Source organism: Alosa alosa, chromosome 11 (assembly GCF_017589495.1).
Source record: "Alosa alosa isolate M-15738 ecotype Scorff River chromosome 11, AALO_Geno_1.1, whole genome shotgun sequence".
NCBI classification, from domain to species: Eukaryota; Metazoa; Chordata; class Actinopteri; order Clupeiformes; family Clupeidae; genus Alosa; species Alosa alosa.
The window spans coordinates 24,633,530-24,649,013 of record NC_063199.1 but is presented as its reverse complement, the minus strand read 5'-3'; the positions used below and the strand labels follow the sequence as shown (position 1 = coordinate 24,649,013).

Genomic DNA, 15,484 nt, shown 5'->3' with positions numbered 1-15,484 from the left:
AACAATTACCACAAAACAATAAAATCAAACACAGGAGGAATGTCATTCTGTAATTGACAGCATGAAAGAATGCCCATCAAAATGGCCATTATTCAAAAAAAAGAAAATAAAAAACAGAAAGTCAGCTAAAAATAATAAATAACTAAAACTCTTGACAAAGCTTTAAGACAAAACATTCAACCCACTATAAGCTTTCCTCCTACACAAGTTAGCATGGCAGCTTTTAGTTACGCCTTCACTGTAGTGAGGCTGTGGGGGAAGGGAGGAAGTCTGAAAATTGATTTTCTCCATTTTGTGAAGGGTCCCATAATAACAGTGCTTTGTGGTGTGAACTGTTTCTCACAGTCTCTAGGTGAAGCCCTGGCGCTATTGTACATCTGGCTCGGGCAGTCTCGGAGCGTGTGACAGCAGCGGCGCCGTAAAACCCGCTTTTCTCAGGCCCACGTCTTCACGCTTCTCCAGGCCAGCGAGCCAAGCAGCAGGCCCGCTCCGAGCATGCCCAGTGCCAGCGTCTTGGGGAGCCATCTCCGGAGGCGGCCGTGGGAACTGGGCCGAGCTGGCTGACCGGGGGACTCGGCTGGGTCCATCTAGGCAGCAGCAGAAAGAGGCGTCACAAGATCAGAGGTGAGCGGGAAGCACTGGGCCGCCCAGTCACCCACTCGCTCGCTAGCTGGCCCAGCCTGCTAATGAGGCAAGCACGCAGTGACCTCCGGAGGCCCTAATCCTAACTGTATTACACCAATTAGCTTCCACTTCACGTGAACCAGCGCCACTGCCCACCACGGGGCCAGAGAAAACAAGGTCTCACTCTACGCCGGGGACCAGCTCGAATTAACATGTGCTTACTACCTACAGAGCGGAGGTGTTCCGTCCCATCAGGGGCACGCAGAGTGGGTTTGGGGGGGGTGGGTGGGGGCAGAGGGACGCTTCCTGGCATGCCTGCGTCACCTGAGCTCTGGTCGGGCCAGCTCAAGACTCGGCGCAGAAAAGCGGCTTAGCACTACTGGTGCTGTCACACAGCATTTCCAGCTGTACGGAGCGCTGGGCACATCTAAGCCAAGTTCAAAGGCACATTAAGAACGTTTAAAGAGAACAAGGAGTCTGTAAACGTATTCAAATTGCTTTAGTACATGAAAAAAGCCACGTTTCCACATGTAGTTTAGAGAAGAAATTTTGCTCTTTGTTAACTTGCTTTTTAAAGCAACAATTGTTTTTTTCTACTATAAATGACATTTACAAAAATGTACTATGTATATAAAAAGTGATGTAAAACTATTTAATCTTCTAAAGTGCCTGACAGGAATAATAAACAAAAGGAAATGTACAGAGCAATTATTCACACACTTGCATAAAATGAAAAATTATTTGACAAGATGTTTGTCTCAGTGTTAAAAGGTGCCTGGTGTGAAATGCATCAAATGTGGTCACTAGTTTTCAATTTTTAATCTGCTAGTAACTATTTCCAAAATGTACTCTTTTCAAGCTTCTCTCCTCTTCCTTCCCTTCTTTCACTTGAACACACAACTGAAACTTATTCAAACCCGACATCTATCATAAATCTACCGTGTCAGTTACAACTGCAGATGCTCAGGAAAGAGACGGGATTCACCACCCTCTTCCCCCTTCTATCCATCTCCCTCACACACAGGCACAGTTTCATGAGAATCTAATCCTTCCAGACCGGACATCAAAAAAGATTCATGAAAGTACAATATTGCACGGAACGGACAAGGCCAAAACGCATGCATATTAACTGTGGTGCAATACAATAGAATACTTTGCCACAAAACCTTTGTCTATTTGTCCAATTTGCCACGATAACGTGCTCAATAAAATGATGAATGTGGAGGGGAAAAAAACTATTGAGGGGCAATCGTGCTGGAGCATAAATAACTGGTTTCTTGATGTCTCCTTGAGGAGGGAAGCTGGAAAGCAAAGTGCGTGAAGTTTCTCATAGTCATTGATGGATGTGATAGGACGCATTCTCTTTTGTCAGGAGGCTCGGATTGAAAAAAGAAAGGAAAAAAAACTCTGGCCGAGGCGTCTCTTCCTGGGCCGGCCGCCAGCCTGGCCACATGGACCCTGTAGGCCGTCGGATTCCAGGCTGACACGCCGGACACCCCCCCCCAGCACTCCCTCCATTCTTCTCCCTCCCTCCACTCTTCTCTCCCCTCTCCCTCTCTCCACTCTTCTGCTGCAGGAAGGCTGCTGTGCCTTAGAGCCTCCGCCTGAATTATGGGCTGTGAGGTCTGAAGCCTGTCAAAACCCTTTGCATCCACCTACACCTTCCCACTACATCCACCCTCACCCACCAGTGTAAACCCACAGAGCTCCTCTTCCCCAGCGCAGAGCAGAGTGGATCAGAGCAGGGCACCCGGCGCTGCAGCACACCGACATGACAAAGAGCCTTTCAAGTAGAGGGTTATGTCTGAGGACGATGATTCATTCTACTGTGTGTGTGTGTGTGTATGTGTGTGTGTGTGTGCGCGTGTGTACTGATGGACACACAGAGAGAGATGAAAATAGGAGAGGGAAACGACTAACCTTGCGCAACAGGTCTCGGAGGCAGGACACCTCTTTCTGGAGGTCTCCAGTCTGAGCCACCAGCTCTGTGCAAATGGCCTGAGCCTCCTTCTTAGGGTCCCAGGTCAGTACCAGCTGTTGGACACAGGGAACAGGGTTTGAGAACGAGAACCACACACACACTTACAGCTCTCATACCTTTGTGCCAAGAGGTTGGGAAGAGAACTAAGACCAGAGGAAAATATTTGGTTGCTCGATCGAAGATATATAATAGTACTGCAGCTGGCTTTTTTATAATATCATATAGCTTAAGAGCACCAAAAAGCACCAAATATGACCAAATATGCTCCTGTGTGTTCTGCCATGTAGGAAATATTTCAGGAGTCTATTCCAGTCTATAATTGGGCAATGCTGGACTGTGGGCATGTCAGTGTGTACGGCTGTCGGGCGGTTGTGTGAGTGCGAGTGTGTGTGTGTGTGAGTACCTCTGAGGCACTGCGGGGAAAGCGCCCGATGACGTCCCTCACCGTGTCCGTCAGGTAGCAGCACTGTTGCCGCAAGCTGATGAGGAAAGTGTAAAGCTCTTCACTCCTATAAAAGCACCACACACACACACCTGGGTGAATAACACACACGGCCAGCACAACACACACATCTGGGTGAATAACACACAGCAGTAGGGCCTTGGCCATTGGCTGCTTGTTTGTGCAGTGAGGCTCATTGAGAGGCATAATGCTTTCAGACATAGGGATGCGCTCATTACAATCACTTAAACGAGCTTGCTGGGAATGCCCATATGCTTCACTTTGGATTAATTTGGGGCAACAGCAAACCATGTGGCATACATTCTTTGTTAATATGGGCCTTTTGTTTGGAGCACAAAGTACACAAAGTACAAAGCAACGCATCAAAGACAACATAAATGGACACCCCTGGACGGAAGCATTTACAGTCTTGGGTAATGAGATACGTGATATTCTTAGTCAGTTGTCTAATCACCCTTGATATGCAGCAAAATAAACACACAGGGCTTGGATCATATTTAGCATTACATTTTGCCCTTAACAGATCATTTCCATTCCAAATGCCATATGGGTCCAGCAAATCCTTTATCCCTGTCTGGCAATGTACCACAACCCTCTGCTGTCAGGCTTATTAGCCTGAGAAACAAAAACAGGTGCAATCTGTTGATGTGGAGAGAGAGAGAGAGAGAGAGAGAGAGAAAGAAAAGAAGAGAGAATGTGAGAAAGAGAGCGCGAGAGTGAGAGAGACACACACATGTCTGCCTGGGCTCAGCGCTGCCCATCCGTAACGAGCTGAGAGAAATAGCGCTGGCCGGTGCGGATCAGCTCCATCAAAGAGAGGGCTCTTCTGCTCAGACACTGTCACAACTGGCCAATTAGCGAGAGCTTTGAGCGATTACTCTACACAATGATGGGTGGCAATCCATCCAGTTTTTTTTTTTTCAGTGATATTTGTCCCTCGTCTGGTGCATTCGCACTGTCTCGTGTGCGAACCGTGTGTTGAGGCCGACACCACACTAGTGGTGTTATTCGTATATGCGTGTTATTCTAACAGTGCACCCCCGCCCCAAATCCCCCCCAGCAGCCGCTTTCTTATTCCAACACTCTGTCAGAGGCTCTGGTAAACACTGTCAGGCGGCGCGGAGTTACTATCTCCTGCGGGCCGCTGAGATGGGCTCAGAGCGTCGCTCTGTTAGTTTATCTAGGGGGTGAGAGAGTGATAAGCAAGCGTGTCCGAGCCTAAGTGCCGGCCTGACGGGCAGACCTGCTGAACTGACCCATCTGTCTTTATCAGCGAAGCGTCTCTGGGTGGCCGCTGACAGAACCCCCCCAAAACTAGCCCAAACTCCCCTGCCCCCCTAAAGGCTCCTCTCAACACATTTCATGTCCTCCAAGTCTCCATGTCACGTATGTACAAACCCTTGAAGAGTGGCAACTCGTCCTTGTCACTCATGAGTGGGCTCACGCTGTACTTAGGTGAAATGAATTGCGCTCGTCCGCTGCTGTAACTGCCCAGAGGAAGTGGGCATGTGTCAGGCGCCTCCCATACCGCTTAAGCTACGTGCTGAAATAGTACAGTGGGTTGTTTACACTCACCCCCCCACCATTACCAGGAAATCTACCCCCTGGCCAGGGGTATTTAAGCTGAGAGGGCAGTACGATCTCCCCTGGGGCTGTTTACAATGAAGCCATCAGGCGGGGATTTAAAGGGCTGAATTTACCGTCGGCGGCGCGGTGCCCCTACCCTCTCGTAGGCCGGGGGTCGTGGGAATTAGGTGCTCGTTAAGATTCATTAAGTGTGGACTTGAAGTTAAACACGGCGCTCTGACCCACCGCTCACAGCCATCAGTCAGGGATACAGCTCTCCGAGAGATCTCGCTCGCTCATCTCTCACCTTACAAATCATTACGGACGCTTAAACCATTAGGACAAGCTCGCCCAAGCGCCTGCTGCCTCCGAGATGTGGTCATTGGAGCTGGTGGACAGGCCCGTTGTTTTGATATCCGTTTCTGCAGTACTGTGAAGGGCAATGTGTGTCCTTATAGCAATAACAATACTTCACATTTCCCAAGGTTTTACAATACTTTCTGCCCAACCAGATCAACAGATAGATATATGGATAGATAGATTGATAGAGACGATTAGATACTTTATTCATTTTAAGGGAACTTTGGGGTGAATAAAGTATCCATCTATCAACTAGAGGGCTTGAGTCAGTTAAACACTCATGAAGCATTTATCATCCTACTTCCAACTTCAGAAAGCACCCCGTGCAGCAGAGTGCAACAGAACGCACCCGTTGTCTATGTTCTTCAGCTGCGTTAAGGTGTCCAGGTCCACCTGGTCCAGGTGCATCTCCTGAACAGCAGACAGCACCTTCCTCTGGTCCTCAGGATTCGTAATACCAATCTAGGGAGAGATAGTCTCACACAATACATACATCTACCACAAACCACACACTAGACTACCTAGCACATACATCTACCACAAACCTCACTATTATTATAACAAATACTTCAATAATACTACAAGCTCTGGCAAATCCCCAATAAGAATAACACTTAAATGCCTGATTAGAACAACACGTTGACATCAGTCAGTTACACTGCTGAAGTGAAGCCCTGGGAGAACATGAGAAAGGTCACCTTTTCCAGGTCCTCCTGCTCCATGGACAGCAACTCGCCCCAGGTAATGTCATGCTCCTGTTGACACAATGTCCAGACCCTTTCTGAGCTCATACATACACGTTATACATATATGTGCGCTGACCACTTGGTGACTATTTCTTTCTTTCTTTTTTTTTACAGAAAAAAAGACCACAATGTTACAAAGACATGTGCACACCAGAAATTTGAAAAAACATTGTTTTGTACATGTACAATGTCCCTCTGTAAAGTATGTGAATAATATAATATTTGAAATATTGAATAATATTGAATTAATAATATTTGAAAGTCTGAATAAGTACTCACTATTATGATGTCAGAGAGGTATTCCAAATTCAGGCCATGTAGAAGCAATTCAATGTCACACAGTTTTGCAGAGCTGTGAGTCAGCATAAACATAACTAATTATTCAAAATCACAGCACAAACATAAGCAGAAGTGCCAGTTTTCTGAGGTATTCAAATGCACCATTTCCAATATCTGTAATATCAACATCTCTTTGGTTGGTAAATATAAATTCAATAACGTGTACCCCTTTTTGTACCAATCATATGTTCTACTAGCTTAAGAATTCTTTTCAACACTGTTGCACTCTGACAGCACTTCCCCTCATGACCACAAGGAGGCAGCAGGCCCTGCGTGATGCTGAGTGGGCGATCAGAACCTCACCTCTCCATGGAAGCAGGCGAGGGGTCAGGGCTCCTCTTGAAGAATTTAAAGAGGTTATCCTGCTTAGATGTCTCACTACCATTCACGCCAGCACCATTAAGAGAGGCTAGGAATCTGGAAATCTGAATTGGGAAGACAGGAACACAAACAAGCAAACAAAAAAGGGGTAACTGGCGACCTTTGAAATGACGGATAGATAAAGACCATACAATTGACACACGAAAACATTTCATAAATCAGGACTTGGGAATCAGTGCACCTGTGCTCGCTTGAAGTGCTTGGCCAGGTCGGTGGCCGTTTTGCCTGCCTTGGTTTTTAACGTCTTGTCGGCTCCGAGTTGGAGAAGCTTCAACACGGCCTCCTCACGCCCATACTGCACAGCGATCGTGAGGGCCTGGATCAGGATCAGAACAAGGATGACGACACCATCATCTTCAGCTCACACAGCATTAGGACATCTCTGTTAATGCACCTAGAGCATTTATTCATTTAGCAGACGCTTTTATCCAAAGTGACTTCCATATGTCAATTATAATACAAGGGCCATTCTCCACAGAGCAACCTGGGGTTAAGTTCCTTGCTCAAGGGCACAACGGTGGATACCGGGATTTGAACCCACAACTTTACAGGCTACTGCATGTGGTAATAGTAGTAATAATAGTCATTTTTACATGCTCAAATGCACCTAAAACAAAAATGTGTGAACAAATCTCAGCGCACCGTGTTTCCACTCTCGTCCTGGGAGTTGATCTCCGCTCCGTGGGACACCAACAAGTTGATCACCTGGCTGTGGCCCTCCCGGGTTGCCATCATCAGTGAGGTCATACGAGATCTGATTTCACACACATATACACACACAAATTACTATTAGCGACATGTCCACCAGAGAGCAGTAAAGACCGGAACATCTGCCACTTTTGCCCAGAGAGAAACTTCTGGAAATATCTAAAACAGTCCAGCCTGAGTGACTGATTAATCATTTGATTTCAGTGCTAATGATGATATATGGTGGGGGGCCCTTACTTCTTGTACTGACAAGGGTATTAGATTGCATCGTTTTTAAAGCACTAGTTTGACATTTGACTTCTTGAGTTCATGGTCCGTTTACTGCCTGTCTTCTTCATTATCCTGGTATGTGCAGTGACATCAAAAATCAGTAGGACAGACTCTCCGATATCGTCCATCATGCTGGGCAGGTCACCCACTTCAGCCATACATCACCAAAATATCAGAGGTTAGGGTTTGTCAGTGACCATTGTTGGCTCAGGCTTCTGAGCGCAGCAGGTGCACAAAGCACCCGCAGAATCTACAGAATACAGAATTCCCTCCACTTAACGCACATTTTATTCTCTGACTCACCGGCATTTCTAGGAAGTTAGGAGAGCAATTACGCAATGATGTCTGACTAATTCAACAAAAGCATTTGTATTCTTGGGGAAAGTGAGGGTCACTATGTGAACCGACTACCCAGCAGAACAATAGGGTGACTCACGCTTCACCATGGTCCCAATGTAAAGAATTCAAGTGTTCAGCTAAAAAAAAGAAACAAGATATCCTTCAGGCAATGGCCTCAGACCACAAATTTAGAATTCTGCCCATTTGCCCATTTTGCTTCTGGGAAAAGACAACACATACAAGAAGAGGCCAATGCTATTTGTTTCGTTTTTTAGTAGGAGTACAAGTATTTACATTTTTATACTTACCCGTCGATACCAGTATACAAATGTACCAATAGTGATATTTCTACAACATTTGTAACAAATAACTTATTTTCTTCTTTGTTATGGTTGAAATAATAAGTTTAAATAATGAGTATCAAATAGAAAGAATATCAAACCACAAATAATGAAAACTTTCTGTGTAAAACAGTTAGCCACAGTTAGTGGCTATTGGTCAATGAATAAAGCTGCTATCTCTAAAATTGAAGCAGTCTTGTATCACTCTGTTGTGCATTTGAAATTAACTGTGTCCTGAGGGGCAGCTGTGGCCTACTCCTAACCTACTGGTTAGGGCTTCGGACCTGTAACCGGAGGGTTGCCGGTTCGAACCTCGACCAGTAGGAACGGCTGAAGTGCCCTTGAGCAAGGCAACTAACCCCTCACTGCTCCCAGAGCCCTGCTGTTGTAGCAGGCAGCTCACTGCGTCGGGATTAGTGTGTGCTTCACCTCACTGTGTGCCAAGTGTGTTTCACTAATTCTCGGATTGGGATAAATGCAGAGACCAAATTTCCCTCACGGTACAATCAAAAGAGTATATACTTACTTAGCCCAACACACCAGCCAAGGTCAATAAAGTGTATGCCACTTGCGTATGTTAGGTAAGCTATAGATTTATTCATAAATGTTGCGGTGCAAGACTGAAATCAGCATAGGGGCAGCGCATGTTTAGTGGCTATGATACTATGCTATAGGGGAAACAGTGCAATGAAGTGGTATAGGAGAATTTTTACGAGTGTGTGGGTTGCCATTATCGGTGCATTCCTATCAATCACTGTTTTAACACAAAGTAATCACACATCTCTCACATTTGGCTTGCACAACCCTAAGTGACGACCTCATTTACCTTCACGTGTATTTAACATGCCATGTTGGGGGCAGCAATCAAAATGACATTCTTATCAAGTCATCAAATGTGGTACGTCAAGGGGAAGTGCTCGCACAAACCAGTGCATCGGAGTCTGTGGGAATGTTAGTGTGACCATTAATCAGGAGGGTGACACTTCCCCGAAAGGCTGGGAGCCACTCTGAGAAGTTCGGCTTCGCAACAGCAGCTCAGGTGGGCAAGGACACAACCATCCCTCATGTTGACGCAGGCTAACTACCAAATACGCGTTTCCTCCTCGGTGACAAAGGAGGTGATGTTTTAAATGCCAGCCAGACTCTACTATCTTCCCAGGGTGTCGCAACCAACATTCTGATGAAAAGGTGCCGCTTTCCTGAGGCAACGACGCAATACTGGACTGAACAAAGTCCAACGTTGTTCGCAAGGAGAACACCTTTGCGGAAGTAGAGCATTTTTGTTAAAATAAAAAGCCACACAGATCTTGACGCGCCATCTGTTATCAGTTCTCTACACCATCCACCAGAATGGTTCCCCAATTTACACTGTGGAAAATTAAGGTGTATTACTTTTTTCAATCATACTGCAGTTCAATGGTCGAGGTGCATTAAAATGAAAATCCACCCCCATTTAACAGTATGCATAATACAACAGTATGCATTGGGCAACAGAACATTTGAGCAAAAAAACCCAAAACATTTGTTTTACAACATAATTGAATCTCGTAGAAATACCAATGGCGACGCATTAGTATCTGAAAGGGTTACAGGGGGCACAAAAACAAGCACTCTTTCATGCTACCGCTTTCTAATGACGGAGTCTGCATTCTAATCGTTTACCTCACGCTTCAGGACAAAACAGCTGGTACAAATTGCCAGTTAAATATACAAGCACGTAATGGGGGTAGGTTATCCCCGCCCTCCATGTTTTGCCCATGTCCCACTCCCCTTACCAATGCTCAAATATTTTGTCTAGTGAGGAAACAATCAATTTCCTACTCATGCTCCAAGGCCATCTTGACACCCTGTTTGTTGGGTCTGTATGTGAGTGTGTGTATGTGCGTGTATGTGTGTGTGTGTGTGTGTACAGAGGGCATTGTTTGTAATGGCTCAATGGGGATGAGATCATGAGGTCTGTCCGTCTGTCCACCTGTCGCGTTCTCATTCTCTGCTCTGCTTCGTTGCACAGCACACATGTTTAGTACGGGTGGCGGTGTGTCTGGAGGGTCTGTGCGAAGGCACTTGCCATAACAGGATGTGATGTCGTGCGTATATAAAATGCTGAATGACAGCAGCGGTGCTAAACCTGGCTAAAGGTGTAGCATGCTCTACTGCCTGAGAGAGTTGAGACCCTGAAGCAAGAAAAAGGCCCAGAAAAGAGAGAGAGATAGATAGATAGAGAGAGACTCTCCTCTTGCAAATCATCAACCTTCACATCCACTAAATCAATACAATCAGTGGTGCAATATGCTTCATGGGATTAAGCTTTCAAATCTTTAACAGATCGGAAAACACACACACATGCGCACGCACGCGCGCACACACACACACACACACACACTTGGCCTCACTTGTTCGATGCATTGGGGTCAGCGTTGCGGGACAGCAGCAGTTCCACGCACTTGACAATCTTGCCTTCGGATACAGATGCTGTGCAGGCAGCCATAAGGACTGTGTAGAGATCTGCAGCACAAGGCAGAGGAGAGCAAATTGCAGGACGGAGGGAAGCCAACAGAGCAGAACGCACAATGACATATCCAGTGAATCATTCATGCCTCCTTAGCAGTGAAAAGAGGCATTCTTTGAGACCAAAATTAAATTAAAATAGGATTACAGGGACCAAAACAATGAATTTCGCCAGCATTTGTTACCGGAAGAGTGAAAACAAAACCAAATCAAAGACACAAACGCTAAGTTAATTGCAAATAGGATTTCTGGTCTAACTTATTGTGACTTGGACTCTGTTTTTTGTTGGTCTCTGATTGTGACTGAAGTGGGGTTTAGATTACGGGATGGGCTCTGGTCAGGGGGGTAAGGATGCAGACACAGCCTGTTTAAGTCTGCGGTGGAGCAGGAAAATAAATAGAAGTTCAGAGCGCAGACGACGGAATGACGGCAGCACCGCATACTGTATACCAGCTTTATCAATCACTTCTGCATTCTTCTGCTTCAGCGGAACAGAACTTAGGAAGTGGCAGCTGAATACCCCCCTCCCCTTTAATTATTTCCTTTCAGAGCCTGAAGCTCCAACTACACCCCCCACCCCGACACACACACACACACACACCTCCCCAACAGCCCTCCTCCACCCCCAATTTATGCTGGACATGGTGGAATTCTCCAAATTATTTCACCTCACTCTCTGCCAATATCCCAGGTTCAATGGGACCCAACAGATGCCTTCAATTTTTCAAAGCACAACAGAAATTGAACGTGTAAACTTAAAACACTCCGGTGGATTAATTGCATGTTTTTTGATATTTCCCCCTTTTGCGTCAGTGCCATTAAGTAATGGCAGATGAGGAGGAGGGGGCTGAGCTCTAATTGGTTGCTATCTGAGGCCACGCACGCGTGCAGTTGAGGGAAGTACATGCGGGGGAACCTGCCGTCAACTGTTGCACTTGCTAATGAAAAGCAAATGAACCCCCCGAAGGATTAAGTCTAGCCGTGCGATTCTGTTTGATATCACACAGGATCCTTTCCCTGTGGCTGCGGTAAAATCCCATTATATGCCATAACTCTAGACGGCTCAAGTCATTGCAAGGTCATTTGATGGTGAGCCAGGTACACAGTCACTCTGTATCCTGTTCATTTAACACAGTTCCCAATCCCAACATTCAGCTAGGCTTCAATTTGGAACTGGGATACACTCTACTGCATGAGAGGAACTAGATGCCTTTTTTTCTCCTTTCTATAAAAAGGTACTTGCTCACTGTACATCATTTGTATGTTAGTGTATTTTTATATATTGTATTAAGTGTTAGTATAATTTGTATTTTAGTATATTTAGCATATTCTTTATCTTCTACTGTCCTTACTGCTTAGTTGTGTTTTTATATTATACTTTAATTACTCTTTCTGCTGTTAAAGAATGTGTTTGTGTTGTATGTATGCTGCTGAGACCTTGAATTTCCCCTGGGGATCAATAAAGTATCTATCTATCTATCTATCTATCTATCTATCTATCTCTATCCAGGGCTCTACAGTGCGCCCATTTCACTCGCACATGCGAGTAAAAATAATTGCGTGCGAGTGCAAAAAAATATTTAGGCGCACTGGTGCGAATGACTTCTAGCCAAGTCAATGTTGGTCTACATTGTCGAGTACTCAAATACACCGCAACATCGCGAAACATTACTGGTGCGAACCATAAAATCACGTCGCCAATATAGCATAAAAACTACACCTCCTTTCAACGTTAGCAGTTTCGCGTTGTGACTCGCTAGTTGCTTCTATCAAATTTAAGGGTGCGTTGAAAAAGCGGAAAGTTAGACTAGCCAGCCAAGATGCAAAGTATAACTAATTTCTTCAATCCACCGAATCCATCGGATATATGAGGAACAGGATGAGATTCTAAGAATGCAATGAGAGAAGGAAAAGGTAACATGCCTTTTAGCCCAGTTGACATTGGCTGCAATATGCAAAATATAGCTGTAGCGAACAGGCACAAAAGTAGCCTCCTGTAATACTCCCGTTTTATTCAAAAGTAGAACGCTACAGACAACTCCAGGCTTCCATGCATGCTTGTTTGTTTTACACCGAATACAAGCTGAAGTGCAAAACGAAAGTAAGCATAGGCCTACCATCTGCCTACTGCCTCCATCAGTGCAGATATTTCAAATAAATATAAATATCATTGATTAGACTATGTTGGGTTTTGTTGAAAAGAAAATTCACGGTTTTAGTAGTAGGCTAGTATTGGGCAGTATGCAGTCAGATAGGTCACATGGGGATATTTGGATTAGCTATAGGTGGATTCACAAATAAATAAATTGGCCTAAGGACCTACATTTGGCAGGATAGCGTACTTCATACAGGCTATATGCAAATATGGCAATGCATTATATTATTTTACATTAACAAAATGTAGAAAAATAGGACGGACTGAAAATAAAGTAGGCACTGATGTTCTTTAAAATCTTGTTTCCTGTAAATGTTGTCAGTCATTCTTAATCTTAAGTGGTTGGTGCATTGGCATGTTTAACTGTTAGCTGCAGTGTAAAGTTACATTATGTGCAAGTTAAGTACAGAACTGACTGTGCCCCCAGATTTTTGTCTGTGCTCCTAAATTTTTTAACTTGGGCGCACAAGTGCTCCTGGAAAAAAATGTTAGTGTAGAGCCCTGCTATCTATCTATGTGTTGACTCTCCAAGGGTGGTGACCTCTGCCTCCCATTACCTAGTTTATGGTAATTGACTTTCAGAATGGCAGAAATCCTAGTTTAATATATTGCTGGTCTAGGGCAAATCAGGAGCAAGTTTACACCACCATTACGTCACCTAATGGATCTTACCTCTACTGAAGTTGGCACTGGCCCCTCTGTCCAGGAGCAGTTTAGCCATGTCATAGTTGCCCGCATGGACAGCACACATTAGTGGGGTCCACTCAAAACCTAACCGTGTGTCCACCTCCACACCTGGCAAAGTAGTGTTAATTTCATATTTCATAAACAGTGACATATACAGTCAGGTTAGTTCAACTTTGACAGATTTGCTGTGCCAGGGAATGTCCAGGGTTTCTCAGGGCTCCCTCGTTGTTAACGTTAGTGTACCGTTAGACGCTAAATTTGAGTTTTTGTAAAGATTCTACTTGTCAAGTGAGGTTGTTATCACTGACACAAAACTTCAGTGAAATAGTCAACAATAGACTGGCTGCTCATGGTTCACGTCAAGTCTGAACCATGGCCATCTCGGGTTCCATTAACTTACCATTGTCCAACAACTGTTCCACGACTTTGGTGTCTCCAGTGTTAATGGCACGTTTCAAAGTTGAGACTTTGTCCCCACTGGGTTTTAAGCCATCCGTCTCAGCACCCTGGTAAGAAAACACACGCAAGTAAAATAAAAATTATCAGCTTTAAAACTTGCACAAGACTATTTTACAGTCATTACATATGGTCGGAGGCAATTCATGTGTTCAGAAAGGGCTAAGTTCCTGGGCAGAAACTAACGTTAGCGTTAACATGACCTTAAAAAAAATCTGCTGACTTAGCTTGCTAGCCAGTTGCTAGGTTGAAAGAAACATGACAACAAAACGTGTTAAACAATGCATTTCACAGTCCGGTCTATGCCAACACCAGAAACAGCACAATTCACAACAGAGTCTACTGACCTAAAGTTGAGTTTAACATTTGAGTTCTACACAAGGCTAAGGGCAAGCCCGCTCACGTGTTCAGTAGAGGTCTGGCTAGCTAACTTGCCAATGAGTCTAAAAACTAAAACGCAAACATGATCATCTCACCTCATTTGAGCTTTGTTTATGAGAATGTCCAATATCCCATTCATCATCACTCCCATCGCTTTCATCCCCAGCTGGGAAAGCGTACTCGATACCATTTGACATTATAAAATATGACAACCAACTCGACTGTAGCAGTGGTCAGTGTTAATGCAACAGGTGCTTTTTCTTAATTCGTTAACGTCATCAAACATAGACAGCAGACTGGTGACATAGACAAAACTGAACTTCTGGCTGCAAATTCAAGGAAAAGTTGGTTGGCAGGCAATTTTGGAGTGCCTATAATGAATATGTTATTTACCAAAAGTAATTTTGCATTTTAAAGCAGCTAATTAGTATGATATAGGCATAGGCCTCCATAATAGGCTATCCAGGCACATTATAAATTGAGCTTGAGCCAAAGTGGTTTGCAATTTAACAAGTGATTTACAACAAAACAAAATAATAGACTAGATGTGGAAAAAATCATACAAGTTCATGATTAAATTAATAATTAAAACCTATCAGAAAAAAATAGTAAGGAATAGCCTACAACATGATAATCAAAATAATGCAATATCAACTAAAGCAAATCAAAGCTCAAATGCAAGGTTGAAGATACAATCCCTGTTTGGGAAAAATCCAGTTATTTAACAACAGATATTACATAAACTCATCTATCTATAAGTGACTAACAATGTTTTCACCAAACTGTTTCAGCCATCAAACGCTAGTTGGGATCAGGGAAGGATACAGGGTATATCTTACAAATTAATACAGGTTATTATGCATCATTATAAAACGTGTAGCTAGTCTGTATCTATATGTCAAAATAATATAGGCCTGTGGTTTTGTGATATCAGATCCGAATTGAGGAGGATTTTTGCAAATGTTAATCTTTACAAGTCACTTTTGGCCAAAACAGAATATAATGAATCCTTGGTATGTTTGACCAGGTTAGTTTCGTGCTATTCACTATTCACAAGTGGTGCTCTGTGATAAATAGAGGAAGTATATTTGTACAGCATGCCCTATCACCTTGTATTTTTTTCTGTGACAAGAGACCATTTGTCTATGCCCAGAAATCATGTTCCTTCTATGACTCACA

The 15,484-nt window shown here is 44.2% G+C and overlaps 1 protein-coding gene across 3 annotated transcripts; it reads right to left on the bottom strand.

Annotated features, from left to right (window-relative positions):
• Positions 1 to 65: 65 nt before the first annotated feature.
• On the bottom strand, positions 66 to 14,544 carry asz1 (ankyrin repeat, SAM and basic leucine zipper domain containing 1). Of its 3 annotated transcripts, none has more exons than XM_048257488.1 (13): positions 14,401 to 14,544; positions 13,869 to 13,974; positions 13,454 to 13,576; positions 10,512 to 10,623; positions 7,103 to 7,214; positions 6,642 to 6,776; positions 6,383 to 6,504; positions 6,020 to 6,092; positions 5,693 to 5,749; positions 5,344 to 5,456; positions 3,009 to 3,114; positions 2,545 to 2,658; positions 66 to 587 (listed from the first exon to the last, which is right to left on the bottom strand). In XM_048257488.1, exons 1-13 carry the CDS (start codon positions 14,500 to 14,502, stop codon positions 435 to 437), a joined length of 1,428 nt encoding a protein of 475 aa, XP_048113445.1. In that variant the 5' UTR covers positions 14,503 to 14,544; the 3' UTR covers positions 66 to 434. The 3 variants fall into 3 exon arrangements, with proteins under 3 accessions (XP_048113445.1, XP_048113447.1, XP_048113446.1); XM_048257490.1 differs by lacking the exon at positions 14,401 to 14,544 and adding an exon at positions 14,272 to 14,340; XM_048257489.1 differs by lacking the exon at positions 14,401 to 14,544 and adding an exon at positions 14,052 to 14,121.
• Positions 14,545 to 15,484: the final 940 nt, after the last annotated feature.